This window comes from Chionomys nivalis, chromosome X, assembly GCF_950005125.1.
Source record: "Chionomys nivalis chromosome X, mChiNiv1.1, whole genome shotgun sequence".
NCBI classification, from domain to species: Eukaryota; Metazoa; Chordata; class Mammalia; order Rodentia; family Cricetidae; genus Chionomys; species Chionomys nivalis.
Window position 1 is genome coordinate 107,958,509 of NC_080112.1, and position 25,678 is coordinate 107,984,186.

The 25,678-nt window shown below is 45.3% G+C and overlaps 1 protein-coding gene across 3 annotated transcripts in view; it reads right to left on the minus strand.

The window, feature by feature from the left end:
• Positions 1-25,678, minus strand: part of Bcorl1 (BCL6 corepressor like 1) — a 68,381-nt gene that overhangs the window by 8,600 nt on the left and 34,103 nt on the right. For all 3 annotated transcript variants that reach the window (XM_057760098.1, XM_057760097.1, XM_057760099.1), the window contains exons 5-11: positions 24,789-24,954; positions 23,678-23,758; positions 21,195-21,584; positions 16,010-16,233; positions 11,105-11,326; positions 8,844-9,010; positions 7,553-7,698 (exon numbers count right to left, since the gene is read on the minus strand). In XM_057760098.1, coding sequence (XP_057616081.1) covers positions 7,553-7,698; positions 8,844-9,010; positions 11,105-11,326; positions 16,010-16,233; positions 21,195-21,584; positions 23,678-23,758; positions 24,789-24,954 — 1,396 coding nt within the window. The remainder of the gene's footprint in view (positions 1-7,552; positions 7,699-8,843; positions 9,011-11,104; positions 11,327-16,009; positions 16,234-21,194; positions 21,585-23,677; positions 23,759-24,788; positions 24,955-25,678) is intronic.

Genomic DNA, 25,678 nt, shown 5'->3' on the forward strand with positions numbered 1-25,678 from the left:
AGGCTGGGGTACACAGCAATAAAACCAGATTCTGCTTTACAAGGTACAATGAGAGAACCAACAGCCCATAATTTGTCCACTGGCTTCTATACATATGATGTGGCCTGCATAGGGTGACACATATATGCACACAGACACTAAATTATTTATTTATTTATTTGTTTGTTTGTTTGTTTGTTTGTTTGTTTTGTTTTTTCAAGACAGGGTTTCTCTGTGGTTTTGGAACCTGTCCTGGAACTAGCTCTCTTGTAGACCAGGCTGACCTCAAACTCACAGAGATCCGCCTGCCTCTGCCTCCCAAGTGCTGGGATTAAAGGCGTGCGCCACCACCTCCCGGCTCTAAATTAATTTTTGAATAGAACTGAGGACAAGTGTTCAAACAAAGTTTTGTCCTCATGAATGAACTCTCTTCATGAGGGTCAAAAGCTGGCAACAGCCCAAATGTCCAACGAGTGAATACATAAAACCAGGTAAAGTTCACACACAGAAGAATATTACTAAACCATAAAAAGGAACATGGAAGGTAACTAAAAGAAGCCAGACACAAAAGACCATATAAAAGAACAGAGTACCACTATATCACATAGATGAACCTTGAAAACATGATGCTAAGTGTAAGAATTAGATACGAGAACCACATATTATATAATTCCGTCTCAAGGAAATGTCTAAGACTAGGCAAGGCCAGTAAGATAGAAAGCAGAAAAAAAAATTAAAAAAAAAATGAAAACGAACAAAAAACCATGGTAAACCTTCCCCTTTTTTGGTTTTTCGAAACAGGGTTTCCCTGTAGCTTTGGAGCTTGTCCTGAAACTAGGTCTTTTTTTTTGCTTTTTTTTTTTTTTTTTTTTTTTTTGGTTTTTCGAGACAGGGTTTCTCTGTGGCTTTGGAGCCTGTCCTGGAACTAGCTCTGTAGACCAGGCTGGCCTCGAACTCACAGAGATCCGCCTGTCTCTGCCTCCTGAGTGCTGGGATTATAGGTGCGCACCACCACCGCCCAGTTTAAACCTTCCCATTTTAAGGCCAGGCAGTGGTGGCTCAGGCTTCTCTGAGTTCAAGGCTAGTCTGGTCAGCAGAGCGAGTTCCAGGACAGCCAAGGCTACGCTGAAAAACCCCGTTTCGAAAAACAAAAAGCAAAAGGACAGAAAGCAAATTGAGTATGTCAGTGTTGGAGGAGTGGGAGGGGTAGGGCAGTGACTGAGAGTGGAGCTGGGTTTTCCCTAAGTTCTGGAAGCACACGGTGACAGCAGTACACACTGTGAGAGCCAACAACACTCCATGACTCAACTGTCTAAAGTCAAAGATCTTCCATGTGTGCGCCACCACAATCCAAACACCTGCCTTTTGTTTCCTCACTCTCAAGATGGAGGCCAGGTTACCCTCAGCCTCCTTGTTTCCTAGCTAGGCATCCGTTAGTGAACGGGTTCACCTCTTATTCCCACACAGATACAAAGTAGTCTTACTGGCTTTCCTGAAAGATTAAGTGTGCGGTCTGTGAGTGCAGTTTGGAAGTTGCCAGTGTGCCAAACAGTACAATTTGCAGGCTGACTGAGCTGTGGGTGATTGCCACCAGCTCTCAGGTAGCACCTAGGCAACAGGAAAGAAGAAAGTCCAAAGAACACAAGGAGGTGAGGGTGACTACCTGCAAAGCCAATCCCAGGAGGAAGTTGGCAATTGTTCCCCAAGGAGCGCAGCTTGCTTCCTTCACGGCAAAGTATCAGTGCTGCAGAAGGCCTCCCTTCTGGGCCAATCCCACAGCAAGGACTGCCTGTTAATGCAAGTTACCAAAGCCACTCCTTTCTTAGCCATCTTCTGGGACACAAAGAGCTGTTCCCATTGGAAAGGCACCAGGGAACAGCTTTCAACGTAATAGCAGAAGCGGGTGGGGGGGGGACCTTAAGTTGTGTGGATCAGACCTCTGCACACCACACAGATGGCCCGAGGCCCTCTTCTATACACTGTACCACCTGAGACAAGAGACAAGACTTCCTTCTAGAAGCACCTGCTGGGCAAGAGTCGATCTACTCCTAGTCCTGTGCTGGGTCATAGGAAATAGAGGAAAGGGGGCCTTTATTTAGAAAAATGGAGGAACCAGGTCTATTTTGTTTACCATTGTCTCTCCTGTGCTGGAAGTCCAGGACCTGGGACCTAAGAGAGCTTAACAGACAGACTAGAGAAGGAGGGAGAGTAGGAAAAGGGGGAAAGGAGAGAATGACACCATGCCAAAACACAGGCACTCTGCTGCTCCTGTCATGTCTCCTCACCACCCCCATCCCCCGTCACACAAGGATTCCACGAGTCACATTCCTGGGCTCCTCAGATCCCACAGCACATTCCTCTAATTCTCTCTGCCGCCTGCAAAGTTTTGTCTCGGACAGGTGAACTTGCCTTTTTGAGACAGCCCAAAGTTAACTGGCATGAGCAAAGACGCTAAAGTTGGAACAGGCCTGTCAGTGACAGACACATGGGAGGGAGGAGTCACTTGATCGTGTAGCTTTAATGCACACTCCTCAGATGTGACTACCATCAAAATGAGTGACCTTCCTTTTTTTTTTAAAATTCTCCTTCCACCCACACCAAACTTTTAAGATTTTATCCTTTGTGTGAGAAAGTGCCCTGGGCCTACCTATTCCCCTTCTAGGTATACACGCAACTGAGATGACAACGAGTAATCAAAACAGGTTATGTGGGCAATGTATGACCAAAGCTGCGCTACTGACAAGCTAAAAGATGGACACGGTGCAAATGACTACGCACGAATGAGCAGATAATATAAATGGCATATATACACACAATGACATGTTATTAGTCAGGCAAAAAAGAATGTAGGGCCAGTTAGATGGCTTAGTGGGTAAAGGTGCCTCAAGTCTGATGATCTATATTCAATCCCAGGGCCCCGCATAGTGGAAGGACAGATTCAATTACCACAACTTCTTCTCTGACCCCCCCCACACACACAGAGGGGGAATTAATTTTAGATACTAGTATATGAATACTGAAATATGCCAGTGTATGGATGGAGCACGAAACCATTATACTACATGATTATGCCTACACAGAAGCCCCAGGTTGTAGGGCTCCATTTATATGAAGTCTGGAAGAGGTAGATCCACAAAGACAAGATTACAGAGTGGCAACTGTTCGGAACAGCGTAGAGGAGGTAATGGGAAGCAAATACTTCACTGGTTCAAAGCTCTATGCAGGATGATGATGATATTGTTTCAGACCTAGACAGAGGTTGTGGCTGGCTGGAGAATGCTATAAATGAACTAGAAGGCATGAACGGATCACTTTGTGATCATGAATTTTACGTTACACCACCTTTTGATTGAAAGCACCCTCAGAATCTCATGGTTAAGCACAGAATTCTTTGTTGCCATGGAGTGGGAGCCAGTAGTTTCTCAAGATCCTAGCATCCCATCACACCCTTCCCAACCGCTAAGTCATCAGCTGAGGGACATTAAAGGAGAAAACCTAAGAAATGAGATGTCTTTGACACGGAGTCATACCATAGAGGTCTCTGGCAGGAGAAACAAAAATCTGTGCTTCAGTGACCTTGAATGGTCAAAGGTTCACCCCTTTATCAGTAAAAGGAAAAGAAGTCCACACAGCTGTTCCAATGCCTCAACCCAAACTGCACAGTTCCCTTCAACCTGTGTTCTTCCCCACAGAGGAGGGGAAACAGGGTCTCTTTTCCTTCTCAGCTAGATTGGCTGTTGCTCTTTTTTTCTAAAGGGTCAAAGGTAAATGAGTAACAAACAGGCCTGTAATCTGGCCTTTCAAAGATCTCCTGGGGTTTGGACAGCTCCATGCTCCAATCTCCACAAGAAGGTAGAAAGGGTTTACTATCTGGCCTTTAGCATCCAGAACCTAACAGAAGCTCAGTAATTGGATAGGCAGAAGAACAAACGAGCTCAGGAGAAATGGGCCTTGGCTGGAGTCAACCCATTTTAAGGAAGTCCACATTTATAACAAGTCAGTCATCCTCTGCTTTACATTAACTCACTATAGGAACACTATAAAATAGTGATGTTCCTTTGGGGACTTAGAAGAGTTCAGTCCCAGGCAACCATTGCAGAGCAGGAGTCTTGCATAGTGAGAAAAGCTATGACGAGCACAAGTCGAACAACCACAGAAAATGGAGCCCTTAGCAACCTGCATGGGTTTGCTTCATTTTCTGCTGTGACACTCTGCTAGGGGAGGATGAAGACAATTCATCGCTGGAGCCCCCGCCGAGCACGTGCTTCAAGATGAAAGGCAGAACACTTTCAAATGGCACAGCCAGAATGGCGAGCTGAAACTGAAAACAAAAAAACCCAAAACAACCACCATCTCAAAAGGCCCAAATAAGCCGGGCGATGGTGGCGCACGCCTTTAATCCCAGCACTTGGGAGGCAGAGGCAGGCGGATCTCTGTGAGTTCGAGACCAGCGTGGTCTACAGAGTTAGTTCCAGGACAGGCTCCAAAGCCACAGAGAAACCCTGTCTCTAAAAAGAAAAATAAAAAAATAAAAAAATAAATAAATAAAATAAAAAAAAAATAAAAGAGGCCCAAATAAATAAATCAATCCATCCGAATTTCATGTGTATGTATACTTAGATATATATGGTCTGGCGTTGGAGGAGTACTTCCCTACCCTCCACCCTTAAGAACATCCCTCTACCTTCCGGTTCCTGGGGACCAGGGAGGTGTCATCCAGGGATGAAAGAGAAGAGAGGGAATGCTCAGTGTGACGCATTGAGAGCGGCCAATGGTGACTACTTATTGTGAATGCTCTCGATGTCACTGAATTAGTCAGTTGAACTCTGTTACATTGCATAGATCCCATTTCCTTTTCAAAACAGGGTCTTTCTGTTCACCTTAGTGCAGGCTGGCCTGGAACTCACTATGTAACCCAGGACAGCTTCACGATACCAGCCATCTTCCTACCTTAGTTTCCTGCCTCCGGCCAGGGCTAAACTTCAGGTGTGTGCCACCACGTACAGCCAGCTCACCTTCATTTTTAAAGAAGTTCTATTTATCACCTTCTCAGTCACCCCTCATCCAAAGACTTTTCGAGTCTAAGTCTTCCCTGCATGGGGGACCTGTTGACGCCTACAAATGCCTGCCTCCACCGGAGGATCATGCCAAGGTCTGGGCAAAGATTGCTAGAACTTTCCCTAGTACCAAGAGCCCTGCCCTTACATGGAGAAGTGTTGCCCTAGTCTATGAACATTCCCTTGGAGCACGACCTCTCTACCCATAAATTGAGAAACACGTGCCAAGACCTAAATGAAGATGCTCTGCCCAGATCAGCAAGAGCACTAGAGTTTAGAAAAGTCTCCTTTGGGATCTGCAACACCAAGAAGCACTTTAGTTAGGAAAGGAGGTGTCCAAAGGCTAGCTATATGTCAGTGAGATGTCTCAGTGGAGATGCATGCTTGCTGCACAAGCATGATGACCTAAGTTTGAACTCCTGAAAGTTGTCTGTCCACTGACCTCCACATGTAGGCTATGGTATTCATTCACACACACACACGCATGCATACACGTCTTAAAAATCTTTTTAGCTGAGTGTGGTGGCACCTTTAATCCCAGCATTCAGGAGGCAAAGGCAGGTGGATGTTATTTAAGAGAAAGCTTCAGACCTCAGTTTGAGGCCTGCCTGTTGTACATAGCAAGTTCCAGGTCAGTCGGAGCCAAATAGCGAGACCCTGTCTCAGAAAGCCTTTTAAAAAACCTAGGAGATTGAGATGAGTTTATAAAAATAAAATGGAAGAAGTGCTTATCTCTCATTTTTTAGCCAATAAAAATATTGTCAATCAGGTGTAGAGGTGCACGCCTTTAAATCCTAGCACTCAGGAGGCGGAGGCAGGCAGATCTCTACCAGTCTAGTCTACATAGCCACAACTAAGACACAGCCACAACTGCATAGACACTGTCTCAAAACAAAAAGTCAACGTTTAAACTCCTTTGGAGTTTTAGAGAAGGGAGCTCATTGCCCCACTAAAGTAACCAGAGGGATTACTTTACTTGCCCTTGACTTTGGAGAGGGCAGTTTCTAGCCAGAGTTTCCCTCCCATTAGACAAGTTATGAAACACAAGTTTCATGAAATGTCTTCGTTATACAGGCATATTCTAGATGTTAGTCCATACATGGTCCTGGGAACGCAGAGTGCAAAAGGGCCATGCCAATATCTAAGACAGAGTGTACATGTGAGAGGATGCCACAGATACTGTACCCTTGGGGTGGCTCTGCTAAAGTGAGCACCAGTCAGCACTGGTCCAAGTCAAGTGATTAAAGAAAAGAAATTCCTAAGTGGCTGTGTCTCATGATGATCAGATGCCCAAGGACCGAGAGCCAAGGGGAAAGAAATGGAAAAGGAAGCCTCTAGTCCCCCAGCCTGAGGTAAGTCAGGCTGGAGGGCCGGAGGCCTACACATCAAGGGTTAGTTAAATTCACTGGGACCTGTCTGGAGGTTGGCTGAGCTCAAGTAAAAACCTCCGTAGGTGACCTGTCATCTGCTTGCTTCCTGCAGCCTCTACAATATAAAGGTAGTACTCCCCACCTCGTTCCCCTTCCATGGGAACCTTTAGTACAGGTTTTTCCACTTCCTCCATTAACAGCTACTCAGTGAACCTTTCTTTAGTAACCGCAACTTTCTACCTGGGAACCGAATAGTGCATCCTTCGCAGGGATGGTTGGTGACTAATGGGGCCAAGGCTTAGGTGAGAGCAGGAAACAGACTACTACAGTTAAAGCCTGTGAGAAGGGTCATGGCTCCAACTCAGAACTGCAATATCCATCACTCAGGCAACCCGAAGAACTAAGCCATGCTGTCACAAGAAGCTGAAGGTTCCGATGCCCTGAAAGGACTGACACTGAGTTTATTCAAACTAGATTCCCCTCTTTCATTCCTCCATCCCACCTGCCCAGCTCAGTCAGGGCAACCTGCCCACCTGCAGACATACAGTGCTACCTACTAGAAAGGAAAATCAATGCAGTGGCTTCCGGCCCTGGCCATGGGCCTGACCATGACACTTCACTAGGAGATGGGGGGTGGGGAAGAGAGGAATGGAGAGAAATGGAATATTGGAATGCACAGGGAATAGCAAAGCTACCACGGGAGAAGGGCCATGAAGAATAAAGCTTCAGAAAGGGTCTCAGCGGCACCACTTTAATTACAATCAAGGGGAGATTGCAGAAACAGCAAAATGGGGGATTATCTGTTCTCTAACACTGACATTTCATTCATAGCACAGGTTGACATATCTTGCTCCCAGCTAAGAGTATAGCCAATCTCCCGCCAGGAGGCCTGCTCCGGACACCTAGTGATGAAATGAGTCCCTCTAGGAGGTTAGGTTAGGGCCTAACAGAGGTAGTGGTGTGGACACTCACAGCAAGGGGCTTTATAAAGTAGCTAGAGAGTCCCAAGACACTGAAGGAATATGTGAAGAGGGTGGACCCTCTTTGTGGGGGCTGTCTAGGACAGTTACTGAAGAGCCCCACCATCACCAGCAGCAACACAGGACAGCCCTGAGGATTCTGGCTGCAATTCTGGTCCATGCTTACCACTGAGGAAGCGCTTCATGTTATCACTGCTGGCCAGCTTCATGGCTGTCTGACCCGAGTAGGTAGCCAGTGTGGGATCAGCTCCATAGGATAGCAGAAGCCAGATGGTCTCTAGGTTGTCATTGACCACAGCATCATGAACTGGCCTGTGGAGGTCATACAGGGTCAGTGAGACAGGACTTAAGGGGCAAGTTTTTAGGCTTCAGGTTACCATATTAGGGGGAGGGGGTGAGATGCTACGGTGATGACCTCAGGGTATCCCCAATGCAACATGGGTAAGATTTAGAGCAGAGAAGCCACTTCTGGCCTGAAACTGTTATCCTATGTGGCCATGTCTTTATCTTCTCTGCACTCTTTTTCTTCTCTCTCATATCCATCTCTCCTTTACATTCCCCTCCATCTGTGGACAGTATCTGGAGCACAATGTAGATCTACTACTAGCTGAGCAGAGAACAGGTCCTTTGGTGGAAGTCAAAGGAGCTACAGGTGGTTGTTGAAGAGGAAGGACCCAGGTGACTGCTCAAGGGCAAGGATGTGTAGGGAGGCTCCATACCAGGCGGCAGCCAAGCATAAACTGCATATCTTGATCTGGGTCCTTCTACTTGGTATGCGGCATCCCCTGGAACTTCCAGAAGTAGGTCCTCTGAGAAGAGCGGGCGTGACTTCTCCAAAACACAGCGAGTGTTTATGTTTGTGTATGCGTGTACATTGATATGCTATTGCATTTACTTATTCATTCATTGTGTGTGTGTGTGTATGCATGAATATTTGTGTGTGGAAGTCAGAAGACAACTTGCAGGAATCAGCTGTCTCCTTACATCATAGGGAACCCAAGGTTTTTAGGTTTGGTGGCAAGTACCTTTATACAGCAAGCTAATCTTACAGACTCAGGCAGCTCATTTTTTAAATGCACAGAGACTGAATTACAAAAAACAAATCTGGAATGTTAGCCCAAGATTAGCTTCCAGCTTTGATCCGAAGGCATCAATTCCACACGAGACAAGTTGCCCATCAGGAAGAGTGAGTGGACCTGACAAGGGACAGAATGAACCCTGGACAAGTTCAGCCTTTCCTTAATTCAGTATGTACTGAACACTGAGGAACTCATCAGCTCCTGCCCTAAGCTTAAGCTGGCTCCCTTCAGCCCACAGAAATCCTTTCAAAGGCTTCCTGGGAAGGCTTTTTAAATGCCAGCAGCTGGATGTGCTGCAAGTATCTAGGCTGGACTGAGACCTCCACAGCCAAAGACTGAACCACGGTTTGAGACTTGGCAGAGGAGCAGCTTTCTTGCCTTGTGCCATCCTGCGAACTGCAGTTCACATTAGCCCCATGTTGCAACAGGATGTTCAGGATATCAGTCCAGCCCCGGGAACAGGCCTCGTGCAGGGCTGTGTAGCCCGCATTGTCGCGGTGATTCACGTCCTCACTGTGCTTCTGGAGGCAGTAGAGAACAACGTCCTGTGGGGATGGGACAGCTCTGTGAGCAGAGAAAAGTCTAATTTTTGGAATCATTCCTGTTAGACTCACCACTCCACAAGTGTCTGACAAATCTCAAAGCCTGTCCTTTATATGTGGGAACAAAAGACACATTTCAAAATCTTCTGTGGACAAAGTCAGTCCTCAGCCTCCACTGCCAGAGCCCCAGCTCTGAGCTGTTCCCCTGGCAGGAGAAAGACATTTCTTATGACTAAGAGTACTCATCTAGGTGGTGATCACTGGGATGAAGACTCGGAGCTGGCCCCCTGCTGCCCAGAGCTCACCTCTTTGAGCTTTACAGGACACAGATGGGGAGGTCTGTTCTTGACAGGGTCATGGCACCAAGCACAACTCTGTTTTGTTTCCTTGTTTTGAGACAGGGTCTCACTGTATCCCAGGCCAGCCTTAAACTCCCTATGTCGCCAAAGATGATCTTGAATTTCAGATCTTCCTGTCTCTGCCTCGTGAATACTTGGGTTACAGGCATGGATCACTACACCCAATGTGTGCAGTGCTGTGAATTGAGCCCAGGATTTGTGCTTGCTAGGCAAAGCATCTGAGCTACACCTCTAGCCCTACAATACACTTCTGTCACTCAGCCTCAGGTCATGCCGACCTTCCTTGGGGCTGAGTTGACAAGGTGACAGGACCCAGAGGTGGAACTCAAATGACTTGAAGCACTTCTGCTTGCCTAGGACAAGGCTATGAATAAGCTGGGATGGGGGTTGGCAGTGCCATAGGGTGACTAGCTTCCAGAACATGGTACCTACTATTGTTCGAGGTCAACGCTTTCAGGCAGAGAAAGCTACTGTGAACCTGCACTATGGCTGTTGTTTCCTGCACATGGAAAGCACCATGCTACCTTTACGTGTGCCTCCTACACTGTCACTGATACAGATGCCCACTGTTTCCCAGACCAAGTTCCAGCGCTGGTCTCTGCTTCCCCAATGTTTGCCTGTTTGTTGGTTCTGCAGAGATTGGCTTTCAGGACATATTCAGGTCTCCCTGATAGCCATACACTCATACTAAATCTTCCAGAAAGGTAAACTGGCTGCTTGATGTGGACACAAATGAAGCTTCCCAGAACAGTCTGTACGCTTATATGTACAGAAAATCTAATAAAGAAGGCACACTCTGAACTGCAGTTAAGCCCACATCCACAAGTAAATCCTGAGGAAATCATTATGGAGAGTGAAGATACATAGTCAGGGGCGTTTGTGTCAACAGAAAGTGGAAAAAGATGAAAATGTACGCCAACGTTCAGCCTCAGGTAAATGTCATCAAGATAAATGAGGGAGTTCTGCCATTCCTCAGCACTTGGGAATCAAAAGACCTGTTTGAACTTGGACAAAAATACTGTCATAAATGATATTGGACGCAACTTATCTTGTTTTATTTTTGAGATAGTCAGAGGTAGCCCAGGCTAGATCTGAATTCACTAAGTAGCTGAGATTTGCCTTCAACTGCTGATTTGCCTACTTCTACCTCCTAGGGGTTGGGATTTCCATCTGGGTAATCCACCACACACATCTTGCCATATCATTTAATACTGCTAACTCCCTAGAGTTGTTTGCAATATCTACCTCAATAGGCTTACATCAGAGTCCTTAATATGACAAAATAAGCGCTCCAGGAATACTGCTTTGCTTGCCTTCCTTCCCAGTATAGGGAAGTGAGGTTAGCTCTGGCTTGGTTTATTGAACATGCTCTTGCCCCTTCTACATGGAGTTAAAAGTGTAAACAACAATCAGCCTGTGTTCCTCTTGGTTGGAAGAGCCACTACTCAGGTAAATTAAGACAACATAAAAATGCCAAATCTCCTTTTTAGCCTAGGGATGTAGCAGATGATATTGCACTACTATTTCAATTACATTTATCCTGAGTTGACTTTTCATTGAGCTTACCTTCCCATATACTGAGATAAGACAAGGGGCAAAGCAGCCTCAGAGGCATGTGGACAGTAGAGGGAGATCAGGCAGACTTAGGCCCCAGAGGAGCCAATGGCATAGCTGTTCCCTGAGGTTCAGGCTAACGGCATCCTGTCACTGCCTGCCTGCTCAGGGAGACCGTACTCACCTTATAGCCCAGGCGAGCTGCTCGCTGTAGGAGGGTCTCACCAGCATTTTTGTTTACTATGAGTCTCCGAGCCTCTGGGGGAATCTGTCGGCCAGTGGGTGACTCTGAGGCCTCTTCTGGGCCAGTACTTCGGTACTTGGAGGGTGTACATGGTTCTGTGGGCTTCACTGGAGTGGGAGATTTAGAAGATCGTGTCTTCTGCTGGCTCCAACGACCTTTGCTCTGGAAAGAAGAAATGAAGCTCTAGGTCAGGCCAGGCAGCATACCCAGTTCATCATGGCCATGCCATTTGGCTGCCAAAGCCACCTCATGACATCTGTTTTCATGCTGTGCTTTACTGACAGCAAGCCAAGCAGCCCAGTGTCGAGATGGAGACTGGAGGCTAGGCTAGTCACTAGCTATGCGAGGTTATTTTCAAAGTGAGGAAAGCGTCTATATTTCCATGGGTGGATATTAAAGATCCTCGGCCCCATAAACCATGGCATGGCAGGAGGACTGAAAATTGGGCAGAGACGGTCCATCTTCTCTAAAGCACTTGACAAGCTCTTCTACCTGCTGTTGAGGTTTTGGATAAGCAATGTCCGTAAGTAATGAGAAGAACAAAGAAACACAAGAGACTGAAGTCTGACTAGTCACAATTTTCAATACCTTCACTCTTTTATCATATAAACCTGCCCCATATCCAATCTCGCAGGCTTCTCCCATCTTTCATTATACCACAGCCTAAGATTATATTCAGGCCCGCCCAGGGCAGTGGACTGTGGGCTCTGGAACCAGACAGGGCTGGGTTTGAAGTCTGCTTCTGCCATCCACTAGTTATAACACCTGAAGCACAGCCTAACTCCTCTGAGCGTTACTTTCTCCCTTGGAAGGCCTTTGAGATAACCATTACAAAGGCTATGGGCTACAAATGTTCTAAGAGTTCTGTCCTCACAAGTGACCCATGGGTGCTTCCCTTTGCTCCCACCATGAATTGAAGGTACACAGAAGGTTCCTATTGCTTGTTATCCTGTGCTTTCCTTGGTCACTTGTACCTCAAACTCAGGTTCTAGATGAGGAATAACTGTGTTGAAGTAACTGTATTCGAAGAACCATTATATTCAAAAATGGGAGCAGCCTCAGCTCCACGCGGCTGCAAGCTTAAGATATGAACAACCCCTGAGGGCTGTTAGCAGGGCTTAAGTATACCCCACATACAAGAGAGACATAATCCATTAGAAGCCAGAAAGAAGACTAAGGGGTGGCCACCATGATGGACTGAGGATCCTACCCCAACAGTCAAGCTCCTTTCCCACATGGGCTAAGGCTCACCTAAGTAACAGGAGACTGCAAAGAGTGGGGCGTGACTTTCATCTTCTGTGGGGAAAGCGAGCAGCCCTTTGGGGAGATCCATGAGGAAAGGAAAAGAGGCCTCCTGCCAATAGCCAGCATCATCACCCCTGCCGCATGTATGCACTACACTGGGAGCACATCTACCCAGTCTAGAGGTAGCTCTAACACCTGACCTCAACCTTATGCAAAACTCCACACTGGTGTCAGCTAAGCTGCGCCTCAATTTCTGGGCTCCAGAAACTATGAGACAATACATGCTTATTGTAGTGCAGAATCACTAGATTTTTGAGTGATCTATTACACCACAATGGCGCCAACACGTGTGTTTACTCAAAACCCTCAGAGCATCGAGATTTCACGTAACCTATGTCTGCTACATTATTCTACAATGCTCTAGCCCCCTGCCCTCTTTCTGCATATCCAGAGCCTACTGAGAATCACATAGTCCGACACCTTACTTCCTTATTTTCTTGCTGTTTTCTATGGGTAAGTCGTGTATCCCCTAATAAGGTTATTTTTTTTCCTTTTTAAATGTCCTTTAGGACTGTGTCTCACTACATTGCCTAAGCTGACCTCCAACTCAGGGATCAAACAACTTTTCTTTACCCTCTACACCTGGCTCTCTATCTAGTTCTTAAGCTCCTTAGGGGGACAGTTCACACTGTCACCTTCTCTTTTGTTGTTTCCAGCACTGACATCTGAGCTGGGTACATTATCAGTCACAATTATGTGTTACTTGATTCAAGCTTTCCATGTAGAAAGCCCTGAGCAGTCAGAAGAATTACCTAGGAAGTTACATAAAGTCAAGAAAGGAACACTAACAGACAAAACATGCAGGTCCAGGGAATCTGTGCCATCTGGTGAATCTGAAGATCATGAGAAGTCATAACCAGTTTCCATAGCAAAAGGGTACCATCCCTAGCAAGAAAGCACCAACCATGAGGATATGATACTGTTTTACCACCAGGAAGATGGAGAATACAATGGCAGGATTGGACGACACAGGGCAATGTACGCAGGTTTTTGCTAAGCTAAGCCAGGCTCTAAAGGGTAAGTTTCTTTCTGGAGGCCAGGCTGCTAGAGCAGGCAAGAAGGCTGCCTGGGAGGGGGAGGAGTGAGAACAAGTAGGGGGACCTGTTCCCCCTCCTCTTTCCCCTGGCTCTGAGCCTCTGTGGGAAGAAGCCCTTGGCCAATGCCCTGCTTTAATGATGCAGGAGCGTCCCCCAACCCTCCCCCTGCCTTGCTTCCTACTACAAAGCCCCATGCCATGGGGGCAACTGGAGCAGGTGGTGATGACTGGGAGAGAAAGAAAGGCGGGAGGGAGGAAGGGAGGCCCTGGGGAGAGACAAAACCCTCTCCAGGAGAACGTTTTAGCAGACATATCGCCAGACAGAACAACCAGACAGAGGCATAAGAGTGTGCTGCTGAGCGTCAAGCGGCTGGCTACCTTTGTGTGGGATGGGGCCATCTGAGGGTCCAGAAAAGAAGGGGAGGAGAGGGCAGGATCCTGGGACCTCTACCTCTCTCAGAACTGCTTAAAGGTGGAAGTGTTTTCTGCCTACTTACTTACCCACTTGCCAGGGATGCCCCAGAAATAGGCAGAAAGCACCTATTGAAGATGGCAAGGCACACTGACAACCAGAGCTCCTCCTGAGGCAAATTTGTTTCACATTCTGATTCTGGCAAGCAAGACCATTGAGTCACCTCACACAAGTCCTTTAAATGACTACAATCCACGTGCCTACCTCTAAGAAACACTCAGGGATTGAGAATGACAACAGGAAGCCTGGGGAGATGGCTCAGTGGGTAAAAGCAATTGCCATACAAGCATGAGGACCCGAGTTTGAATCCCCAGAACCCATACAAAGCTGGAGTTGTAGTACAAGTGCCTATAAACCCAGAACTCTGGGGTAAGGTGTGAGGTGGATACAGAGGAATCGACAGAAAATTTCATGCTACTTCATCCCGTGTATATATAGCAGGAAAACAACAAAGAGAATTTCTCAAACAAGGTAGAAGGTAAAGACCTACAATCAAGGTTGCCCTCTGACCTCCACACTTGTGCTGCGGCATGAACCTGCATTTATACACCTGAATGTCCATACACACATGATACAAGAACATACATGAAATAAAGACTGACAACAGGAAAGATGCTCTTCATGCAGAGCAGGTTTCTGTACTCTTCAGTGGGCTCCTATCTTTCTCATAATCTATGGGTTACAGGGAATGGATATCCTGCCACGCCAGGCCAGTTAATCATGCTGTACTTCTTGTTCTCTCATTTCTGTCTCTGCCTGAAGTGCAAGGAGGCATACCAACCCTGAGAGAACACTTTACCGCTATGAAAGCCTGTCACAGACATTGCCTCCTTTGTTCCCCACAAGCACCCTTGTGAGACAGAAAGGACTAGGAGCATCAGCTCCATTTTTAAAGATGAACAAATAGACTTGAGTGCCTTGTGTAAGCTGCAACAAGGATTCATGAGGGAGGAAGGAGGAAGGGGTGGGGGGAGACAAGCATCCATCCTTTCTTTGCTAGTACCATTCAGGAATTCCTACTTGAAAGCTAGACAAAAGGGTAGGAATTGTAACTAACCAACACAGCTTTTTGATTTTGGGTTTGTCAATGACAGATGCCTACCTATCATAGGTACACACTGGACCTCCACCTCCTTCAAATGTAAAACTCACCCAACATGAGGACTGTCTTATTTTTTCTTTACTGGTACCCTGAAGAATCTGATACCAACACCAGTTGTCATGAACATCAGAACCAAATGAACTGGTGATTTTGAAAAAAGATTCAAAGAATGCTTGCCTGCGTAACTGGTGAGTACCCAATCTAGGCTTCCTCATGAGGCAAAGGAACAGGGGTCAGGACAGGGAAAACAGCTAACCTGGACCCTCAAGAAACCTTGGTCTAGGGGCTGGAGAGATGGCTCAGTGGTTAAGAGCACTGGCTGCTCTTCCAGAGGTCCTGAGTTGAATTTCCAGTAACCACATGGTGGCTCACAACCATCTGTATTGAGATCTGTTGCCCTCTTCTGGCGTGCAGTCATACATGGAGGCAGAGTGTTGCATACATAATAAATGAATAAATCTTAAAAAAAAAAAAAGGAAAAAAGAAAAAAAAGAAACCTTGGTCTGTTCAACAAAATCCTGGTTTCTACAAGGTGTAGTCTACCTTGATTGTCTCAGAAAGCTCCATGACTGGTGTCTGGTGAGTTAAGCTCAGACAAAAGCTTCTCGATTAGATGCTAACAATCTATGCAGGCTAGCACCCTGCCATATCATTTAACCACACCTTAACTCAAACAAGACACAAAGGTGGCTGGGGCAAAGACATCAGGGGTGAAATCATATAGTTACCTATAACTTTAGTCTCCACTTCTCGAATCTGTCTCAAGCCTTCTAAAACTAGTTTAGAATACTTTCATACACAGTAGCTGATCTTCCTTATCTACGTGTTCCCTTCACCCTCACTGAGGAAATTACTGCCAGAGGGACCTGGTAGAAAGTCTGCCTTTCTAGCCCATATCCCCCCATGTTGATCTATTTGGTGGCCACGCACCCTTGCCTCTTCTGAGACGTTTGCCATGTGCTTGGTCTTGCACTTTCGTTTTCCTGATGGCTTTTCTGAATTTTCAAGGCAGGCTGGTTCCTCCAGGTTATTTGGGAGGAAACCGTTTGGTGAGTCCGAGATCCCCTGGGCTTTGCTGGACAAGAGAAGGTTCCTGTTCCTGAGGCAGTGCTCTGAACTTTGGGAGGAAGTCTTCTGCTTACGGGCCTTTGAATCTGAACAAGAAACAGGAAAGAATGACTGTAAGAGAAATGGAACACCATCCTTTAGTGCTTCGCCATACAAATCCCTCCTCTACCCGTAGGAGAGTTTCCAGCCCTGCCAGCAGGGGGCAGCCCATCTGGCTAGCCCCCAAAATGTGGGTCATTTAAAAAGGCTCTCCCCATAGCCCAGAGCAAACCAGAATCTCCTTTCAGCCTTTTCTCCATCCTCTTTCTTTCTCCAAAATGAAAATCAATTTAGCAGCTTTGCTGAATAGTCAAGTACAGTGGGGATGTAAGATCAAAGTAGAAGCTGACTTTATGGTCTCAGTTCTTCTCATCCAACTGTCCTGTTTGTCACTCTCTGAAGACACCAAGATCAATGCAACAGAAACTCCCCAGTCCAGAAGGTGCTATGGGACTACTTATGTCTAATGGCAGAAAGCTACTTCCTTCCTTAATTGGAAATCAAGTCATTGGTATCACTGGTACAAGGCAACATGTGTCTAGAATTGCAATTTCCAAAAGGCCTGCTACAAACTCCACTAGCAAGAGCCTCACACCATAGGGCCTGCCCTAAATCTCTTGTGTAGGTGACATAAAACATTCGCTTGTACTCACAATAGAGTTGTGTGGCTTGTATGTGTGAATGTATATTATGCAGTTGTGGGAGTATGGACACTTGTGTGCTACAGTGAGCACATGGAGGTCAGAGGCCAACATCAGGTTTCAGTTCTCTGCTTCCACCTTATATTTTGGCAAGGAGGTCTCTCTTGTTTGTTGCTGCACTATGTAACGGGTCAACCTTGAACTCAACATGTAGCCAATGGCTCTGCCTTTCTCATTCTCCTGCCTCCACCTCCCTCCTGGAATTATAGGCATATTCCACCCCAGCTAGTTTATGTAGTACTGGCAATTAAATCCAATCCTTTGTGCTTTATAGCATCCTAACCAATTAAAAACTAGTACATTCTTATCCCTGGCTTACCATTAACTATGCAATGGAATAGAAGCAATCCATAATCTCTTTGAACCTCATTTTTCATATCTATAAATGGGGAGAATATATTTCAAGTCCCAGAAATGGTAGCAGAATTGAGGTGATACAGGCAAAATTTTCCATAAAGTGTTATAAAGATTAAGGCATTAATATTATATGACTTTGGTGCAAGATTGAACACTGAGCCTAGCACACAAAAGATCAACAAGGCTATGAACTAACTGTAACCTCAGTTTCTACCACCTGTGAAATGAAGGGATTGAAATCCCAGAGTTCTCAGCTTACCCCCACCCCAAACTTGACATGGACTCTCATATGTGAAATTGTCAAGGGCAGATGCAGATGTAGGAGTCCTTATTCGAAACTGGAAAACTGGGTGGTATGGTGGCACACGCCTTTAATCCCAGCACATGGGAGGCAGAGGCAGATGGAGCTCCGTGAGTTTGAGGACAGCCTGGTCTACAAAGCGAGTTTCAGAACAGCAAGGGCTATATACGTAGAGAGACCCTGTCTCAAAAACAACAATAACAATGACAAAAAGGAATGAAGAATTGGCTATAGCTTATGCATATAAGAAAGAAGCCCTAGCTGTTCGATCCCCTTTTCCACCTAGTATATTAGTGGGTCCTCACAGTATATCCAAAAAACACTGTGCTACATGGTCTCTAATGACACTTCCAGCAAGAGCACTCAAACTCAGGACTTTTTTTCTTGATTTTTTTTTTACTTAAAAATTTTCCAGACAATATATTTTGAAAATGTTTCCCCTTCCCCAGATCTTCCCAGATCCTCCTCCACCTACCCAACTTCATCATGTTATTTTTCTATCTCTCTCTCTTTCAAAAAAAATAAATAAAATTTAAAAAAAAATTCCAGCAAGAAAAGCAAAAACAAAAACCATGAAATTCACTTTGTGTTGCCCAACTATTCATGGGTGCCCTGGAGTTTAGATGATATACCCAGTGTTTCTCCATTGAAGAAACTGATTTTCACTTTCCCAGCAGGTATCTTTTAGGTTGTGTCTTTGTTTTGCTTTCTGAGACAGTGTTTCTCTGTGTAGCTCTGGATGACCTAGAACTCACTCTGTAGACCAGGATGGCCTTAAACTCAGAGATCCACCTGCCCCTGCCTCCTGAGTACTGGAATTAAAGGCATGAACCACCACCATCAGGCTTCTTCTTATTTTTAAGACAGGGTCTCAGTATATAGTCCTGGATGGTCTGAAACTCACTATGTAGACCAGGTTAGTTTAGAACTCATGAAGAGTCACCTACCTCTGCTTCTTGACTGCTGAAAATAAAGGCATATACCACCATACCCAGCCTTAATCCAGGGCTTCTGACCCAACAAGTTTGGGTTAAAGCAAGAGGAAGGAACAGAACTATGCCTTGTGAAAACTGCAGGAAACATGGGGAAACCACATTACAGAGTTCAATAAAGAAGAAAATAGCCATCTATTCCATGTACCAAGGCCAGGGCAAACTGTAGTATATTCAGTTGCAGAAGAAACAGAGCTTTATGCTAGCCTACAAAAGCACAGAGTGAAGGTAATGGGTAGGTGCATGGAAATGGGTCTTTCTACCTCTTTTGCAGAATAAAAAGGCAGAGAGCCATGCACAGGATGAAAAGAGAGGTTACAAGAGTTAGATAGGAGTAGGGTGGTCTGTCTAGTTTGTCCATTTCTTACTTCTCTGATACTGACCTCAAAGCCAGATAGTAAATAGGTAAGGGAAACTGGAGCTTTCTGAGGAGAAATGTTGTTAAGAAATTCTCACATGGGCTGAAGAGATGGCTCAGTGGTTAAGAGCATTAGATGATCTTCCCCCCCCCCAGAGGACACAGGTTTGATTACCAGCACCCACATGGGTTCACAACTATCTGTAACTCCAGTTAAAGAGGATCCAGAGGATCTAATGCCTTGTTCTCATAAACAAAAAGAAATCTCAAAAAATTAATAAAAATACAGTTTAAAAAGAAATTTCTGAGCTGGGCGGCGCATGCCTTTAATCCCAGCACTTGGGAGGCAGAGGCAGGCAGATCTCTGTTGAGTTCGAGGCCAGCCTGGACTACAAGGGCTAGTTCCAGGACAGGTTCCAAAGCTACAGAGAAACTCTGTCTCGAAAACCAAAGAACAAAGAAAAAAAGAAAGAAAAAAAAAATTCTGCATGAAGAGATGAGCCAACACAAAGCTCCCAGGCATACCCAAGAAGAAGAATGATATATTTTTCAACAATCTGGGCTGCCTCCAAAGATACCTTGATCACTGGTGTCCTCTATGTTTACTGGTAGATGTGCTAGCAAAGGCTAGTAAGTCCCTATCATGATGGTATGGAAACTTATCTCTCTATGTATGTATTGAGTAGCAAATAGGACCAGGCAACTCCAAAGAGGTTCTTCTGATTGAAACAGCTGAGCACTCAAGCTGGGAGTGGTGGCACATGCTGTTAATCCCAGCAGAGGCAGAGGCAGATGGATCTCTGTGAGTTCAAGGCTAGCCTGGTCTAGAGATTTTCAGGATTGCCAGGGCTACATAACAGAGACACCGCCTAAAAAAATGAAAAAGAAGAAAAAATAAAAAAGAGCTGATAACTCTATGAGAAGCTCCCAAGCTAGGGAAGCAGCCTTCATTAGAGAGGACTAATTGATACAAAAGCTTCTCGTCATCCCAACAAGAGGTGGAGGCCAATGGTTTGACAGCTCGTTCATGACTAATCCATTTCGGTTCTGGCAAAAGAAGGGGAAAATTGCCCTTGTTCAGATAGTTGATGAAAATGAGCTCAATTACCCTCGAGTCTTAGGGATAGATATCCTATACATATCTCCACTTAAACAGAGTCAGAAATGAGGTTAAGCCTTCTTTGCATTATAGTATTCCCAGGATCTACTGACTACTCAATGTGAGCTGCTTTTACTTTAGATAATAAGAGAACTATACATATTTATCAGCAGCTCAGAGTAAATACACTATAAGAAACAATTGATTGCTGCTTCAAGGGAAAAGGTCAGCGAATAAGGAAAGATGAACATGTTCCTATGGAATTCAGAGATGGGCTTTTTGTTCAGTTAGAAACTTACTATGGGAACGAACCTGAACTGTAGCTAATGAAGGATACTGGTATAAGCGTCTTGTCTATCCCTCCATGATCCTATTTAAAGCATTTGACATGGTCACAGAAAGTTTTCTTTCTGAACTGCCTACTTTCACAGCTCAGGACCAGCAAATACTCTGTCACCTATGTCACCTCAGAACTTTACTCTGACTCTAAAAAACTACTTGTGGCTTTAACTGAGAAAACAGATTTTACATATTTCAAGTTTTTCTGTTGCCTTTAGAAAACTACTACTTTTCATTTTAGTTTATGAGCAAAGGCATTCCAGGTATGGCACCCAATGTCCTCCTTATTTGTTTTAAGACAGGCTCTCACTATGTAACCATAATGGTTGTTCTTTCTTTTTTTTAAAATCTATTTATTATGTATACAGTGCATGGATATATAATATACATATATGTACTATATGTATACCTGCAGGTCAGTAGAGGGCACCAGATCTCATTACAGATGGTTGTGAGCCACCATGTGATTGCTGGGAATTGAACTCAGGACCCCTGGAAGAGCAGCCAGTGTGCTTAACCTCTGAGCCATCTCTCCAGCCCCACCCCCTTTTAAAACCCAAGATTACAAAAGAGAGAACCTATATTCTCCAAAGACTTGACTCTTTCAAGCCAACCAAAACTCCCTAGTACAACAGTGGCCCATGCCAAGAAAGTCACCATGGCATAAACCACAGTTTCAGATGTCTTTAAGAAGGTGGAAGGCAGGAATTTCCAAGTCCTAGTTTACCGGTAGGCTAGTCTGAATTCATTCCTTCTAGATTTGAAACCACATACTGGTGAAGAGGTGGTATGAACGTCACTGTGCCTGCAGCTTCCCAGCTGACTTCACAACAGGGATAGCAGCCCCATGGCCAACCTTACCTGCTCTCCCTTTCCGACGTTGCTCTTCTTCTTGTTCTGTCAAGTACTCTCCAGTCTGGTATTTTCGGCTCTTCTGTCGTCTCCGTTTCCTTCTCTTTACCAGGCCCTCTTCCTCATCTTCTTCCTCCTCTTCATTGGTGTCCCACATTTGCCGGGCAGCCTCTGTCCTCCAGGGCATCTCTCGGGCTCGCCACAGATGTCTGCGGCCTTGGCTCAGCAGGGTCTTGTCCTGGGCATGATGGCTGCGGTACTGGGTATCCCTTTGGGTCTTTCTCACCTTTCTTCTCTTAGCTGGGGTAGGAGCCACCTCCTCCTCTTCCTCTGTAGGGAAGACCTCCTGGTTTCCCATGTCACCGTCTGCCATACCAGCAAAGGAGCTACAGATGCTTCCTATGAATGAAATATACAGAAGACTTTCAGGTGTTTCTTCAAGGGATTAAGTACGGTATTGATACAACTGTCCTGGAGTGGGATTTCACAGAGTTCAAGTTCAGGCTTTGTCAGTTATTAGTGGTCTATTTACAGGACACTCTTTTATGCTTAAGTACTTACTTTATAGAGTACAAAATAGCATACAATTCTGAAGTAGTAAAAACCATCCTTACTCATCCATGGCACAGTGTTTCCTGAATTCATTTCACAAACTCTTGCCTAGTGTTTACCAGGAGCTAAATATAGCATAAAGGGCAGGAGAGAACTACAGTTCTCTGTTGTTTGGTAAAGACCATCTGAGCTGAAGGCAAGGGTTAGGTAAGGAAGCCTGGTGTTACAACTTAGGAACCAACAACTCTGATTCACCATTATGGCCAACAGAGCTACCCTGGCCAAGCAGAATCATCACAAAAGAAGAGTATCTCTAACAGGGAAGCAAGGCGTCCCGTTCCTAGGGACATAGCCTGACTCAGGCATGTCCCAGTAGAACACAGCAGGCCTGCTTCCATTAAACTGATCCCACCCCCTACAGAGTAGCCAGAAGTTCAAGGGTGGAGTTTTCTTTCTCATCCATCTGCCCATCCACTGCAGCTGTTCCCTGCAGCTGGGAGAGCACACCCCCTCCACTCCTGATCACCCGGGGACAAACAGCATCTTTCCTACTCTGCTGGGCCACCTTGCCAAGAGGCTATTTTCTCTCTTCTCACTTACCCTTAACTCTGCTAACAATAAAAGCACAATTCTAAAAATTGGTCTAGTTTTACACTACAGGAGATCTAGCAGCTTCCTTAGAAACAACACCACCATGTTTCTCCCAAAGCCCAGCTGTTAACGCAACAATCCCTAGAGCCCAGTGAGGTCAGCAGAAGACAGCAATGGTTGGAGGGAAAAAGGCATCCTTGACCAAAGCTTCAAGTTGGTCAGAGTGTTTAAAGATAGCAAGTATCCCACTAAACTTTGCATTATATGGACCAGGCAGGGAACACTGTGTTCTAGTTAATCTAATATTATGGTTAATACAGAATCACCATAGAGATCACACAGAAATCACCAATTTCCAAAGAATCAAATACAGCTCAATGTGTTTAACACAAAAATGGGGCTGGCCATAATGTAATCACTCTTTGATGATTCAGAGGACACTTCAGGACTTTGAGAGGCCTCCAGGTCATCATTTAAGCCCCAATTACTACAGAGCTCGTCATGTGCTGGGGTGCCAGTTAAGGAGATGTCAGATCATTGACTATATTGGGTCATGTTTCCCCATTCCTTCCAATTTGCATGGAAATCTGGGTGAATGCAGGCAACCATCTCTGTCCTGTGTGCCAACAGAGAGCCAGCAGAAAAGAGCACAAACTGGAAATGACTATCTTCTTTAGACCCTAGACGAGTTCAGTGGATCAAAAGTGATAGTGCCTGCCCAGAACACTCAATGCCTTTCCACCTTTCTCCTCTTAGTTGCAGTGGGAAGCACCTCCTCCTCTTCCTCTGAAGGGAAGACCTCCTGGCTTCCCATATCACAGTCTGCCATACCAGCAAAGGAGCTATACAGATCCATCTCATGATCACTGAGAATCTCATCACCCTATATGATAGGTATTATCAAAACTTCCTGAGTGGCAGGGGCCTTTCTTCTTTCCATCACTGGCTCTTTTTTTTTTTGTTTTGTTTTTTGAGACAGGGTTTCCCTGTAGCTTTTGGAGCCTGTCCTGGACTAGCTCTTGTAGACCAGGCTGGCCTCAAACCCATAGAGATCTGCCTGCCTCTGCCTCCCAAGTGCTGGGATTAAATGCGTGCGCAACCACTGCCCGGCTCCCATCACTGGCTCTTAACAAGAGTAATCTAACAAAGCTAAGAAAACCACCTAAAATTGTAGGTGATCCCTCTGCCCACACCCAGGACTCTCTTGTCCCTGCAAGGAGCCTGTCATTTTAGCAGAGGGAAGCAAAATTCCAACTGTCTACTTGCCCTAATGGCAAAACCATCCAACGCACCTTTCCAAGGACGCCAAGGCTTTACTCTTACTTTACTCTTACTTTAGTCTTACTCACCAGACTGACTACGTGTCCGAGTGCTCAGAACCACAGGGATGAAGTCACGGAAACTGCTCTTTGCTTTCTTTTCCAAGGAACCTAGAGTGATGTGTAGTTTAGGGGCAGAAGGCAGAAATATCACAATTAGAAATCTATAAACCAGAAAGCCCACATGGGATGTTCAAATGAGAAAACCAAAAGGTTAGTGTTGACCCTGCTGTTACCCTGGCTTAACCCAACTAACTCTCCTTATGCCACCATCACTACCCATTTCTTTGGGAATGGTAGTTTTAAAAATTGGGGGCTAGGTCATTTTTACTGGCACCAATAAAGGCAATGTATCCAATCAACTCAACAGCATACCCCAAAGTAGAATATCTGTTTACATAACTCAAAGGTTAACTTAACTTTGTTCGTTACATTCTAACTGAACTGTAGCAAGTTAAGGCAGGAAGAAGTAGACAAATGGAAACAAGTATACAAGAACAAAGTAGAAGAGGTAGGTCATGTCCAATGAGCAAGATCATGAACGTGGACTATTGTAGCCAGGATTGCCTGGATCATCTCCCATGAAAGCACTGAGGGACCATTCACAACAAAGTATACAGGTCAAGCATACTCCACAACCAACCCAAACATTCTGGGTATCCTTAAATGATTAAAAAAGGGCTTGAGACAGCTGTAAACCTTTCTAGCAAGCTAGCTAGTCAGCTATTGGTTTTTAACCTTTTTAGAATGGGAGTTTTCCAACATACCAAAAGGTAGAGAAAACAGTATTATGAATCCCAATTCTGCTGTTTTTGTCTAAGTATTCTTACAGCTGCTTCTTCTTTGAGTCTTAATCCCACCTCATGGAAATGGGTTAGTGACTCTATTGTAGAACTTCTATCTGTTTACAAATCACCTTATTCAATGTTAACACTTCAGAATGTGTGGTACTCTAATGCATTAGACCAGAATACATCCATCCTCCTTGGCTGTTGACTTCAGAGGTTCCAATTCTATTTCTATTCCACAGCAGAGAAGGATTAATTTTCTACTCAATCTCTCAACTACTCTCTCTCCAACAAAATTCCACTGGCTCCCTGGGGAGCTTAGGCTACAAAGTCATGCATAGCCTTTGGGGTACCTTCCTCATGACCGTCAGCTCGTTTTCCTGGAGGCTGGGACTCTGGCTTTGTTGGCTTCCGGTGCTTGTGCTTTCCCCTGACTCCATTGTGCTCTTTTCCTGAATCTGAAGCCCCTCTGGGGCTTTTCTTGGTGGGTTCCTGGGGGTCTCCAGGCAGCTTCCGGCACTATGAAGAGGCAGAAAGAGTCAGATCTGAGGTCAGGTTTGCTTTTTAAGAATGCTCTCCCACAGTCAAGTTATGTGCCTGCTGTTCATGCATGGATATGAACTTCCTAGAGTTAAGACTGGGGGTGTTTGTGACACAGTGGGCTATAAGGGTTCCCTTGGACTGAGTCAAATGCCCTTGCTGGTCCCTTCAGGCATCCATATAATTTTAAAGATGTCTACAAAATCTGTATTCATGGCCCCTGAACACACACCCAAAGTTGTTTTAAAAGGTTCAAAGTCAGGACCCATACTGTGTATACCTGTAGACAAGAGATGGGGATTAAAGAAAAATGCCTCTTCCGCAAGTTGGATAGCTACATAGTTTAGGCAACATCACTGTGAATAGTATTACTATCAATTGAAAATAATTCTGAGAACTGTCAAGAAAAATTTTTCTCATGTACCAGTTAAGGCCAGAAAATGAATTTAACTACAGCAAGGAGAGGAACATTACATAGGAGATGTGATTCCCATCTCCCTGTGAAGATAATGGACAAGGCCTGGTCTGGTATACCATTCATAGTGAAGCTGAGTATACATTAAAGGCTGCTTTACACTCTGTATCACCTTGAACGCTAGCATTTGCTTTATCATAACAACTATCTCAATGAACAGATGAAGAAACTGAGCCTCTAAGACAATAGGTCAACTGACTTTTCCTGGGCCACACACAGTCTAGCATC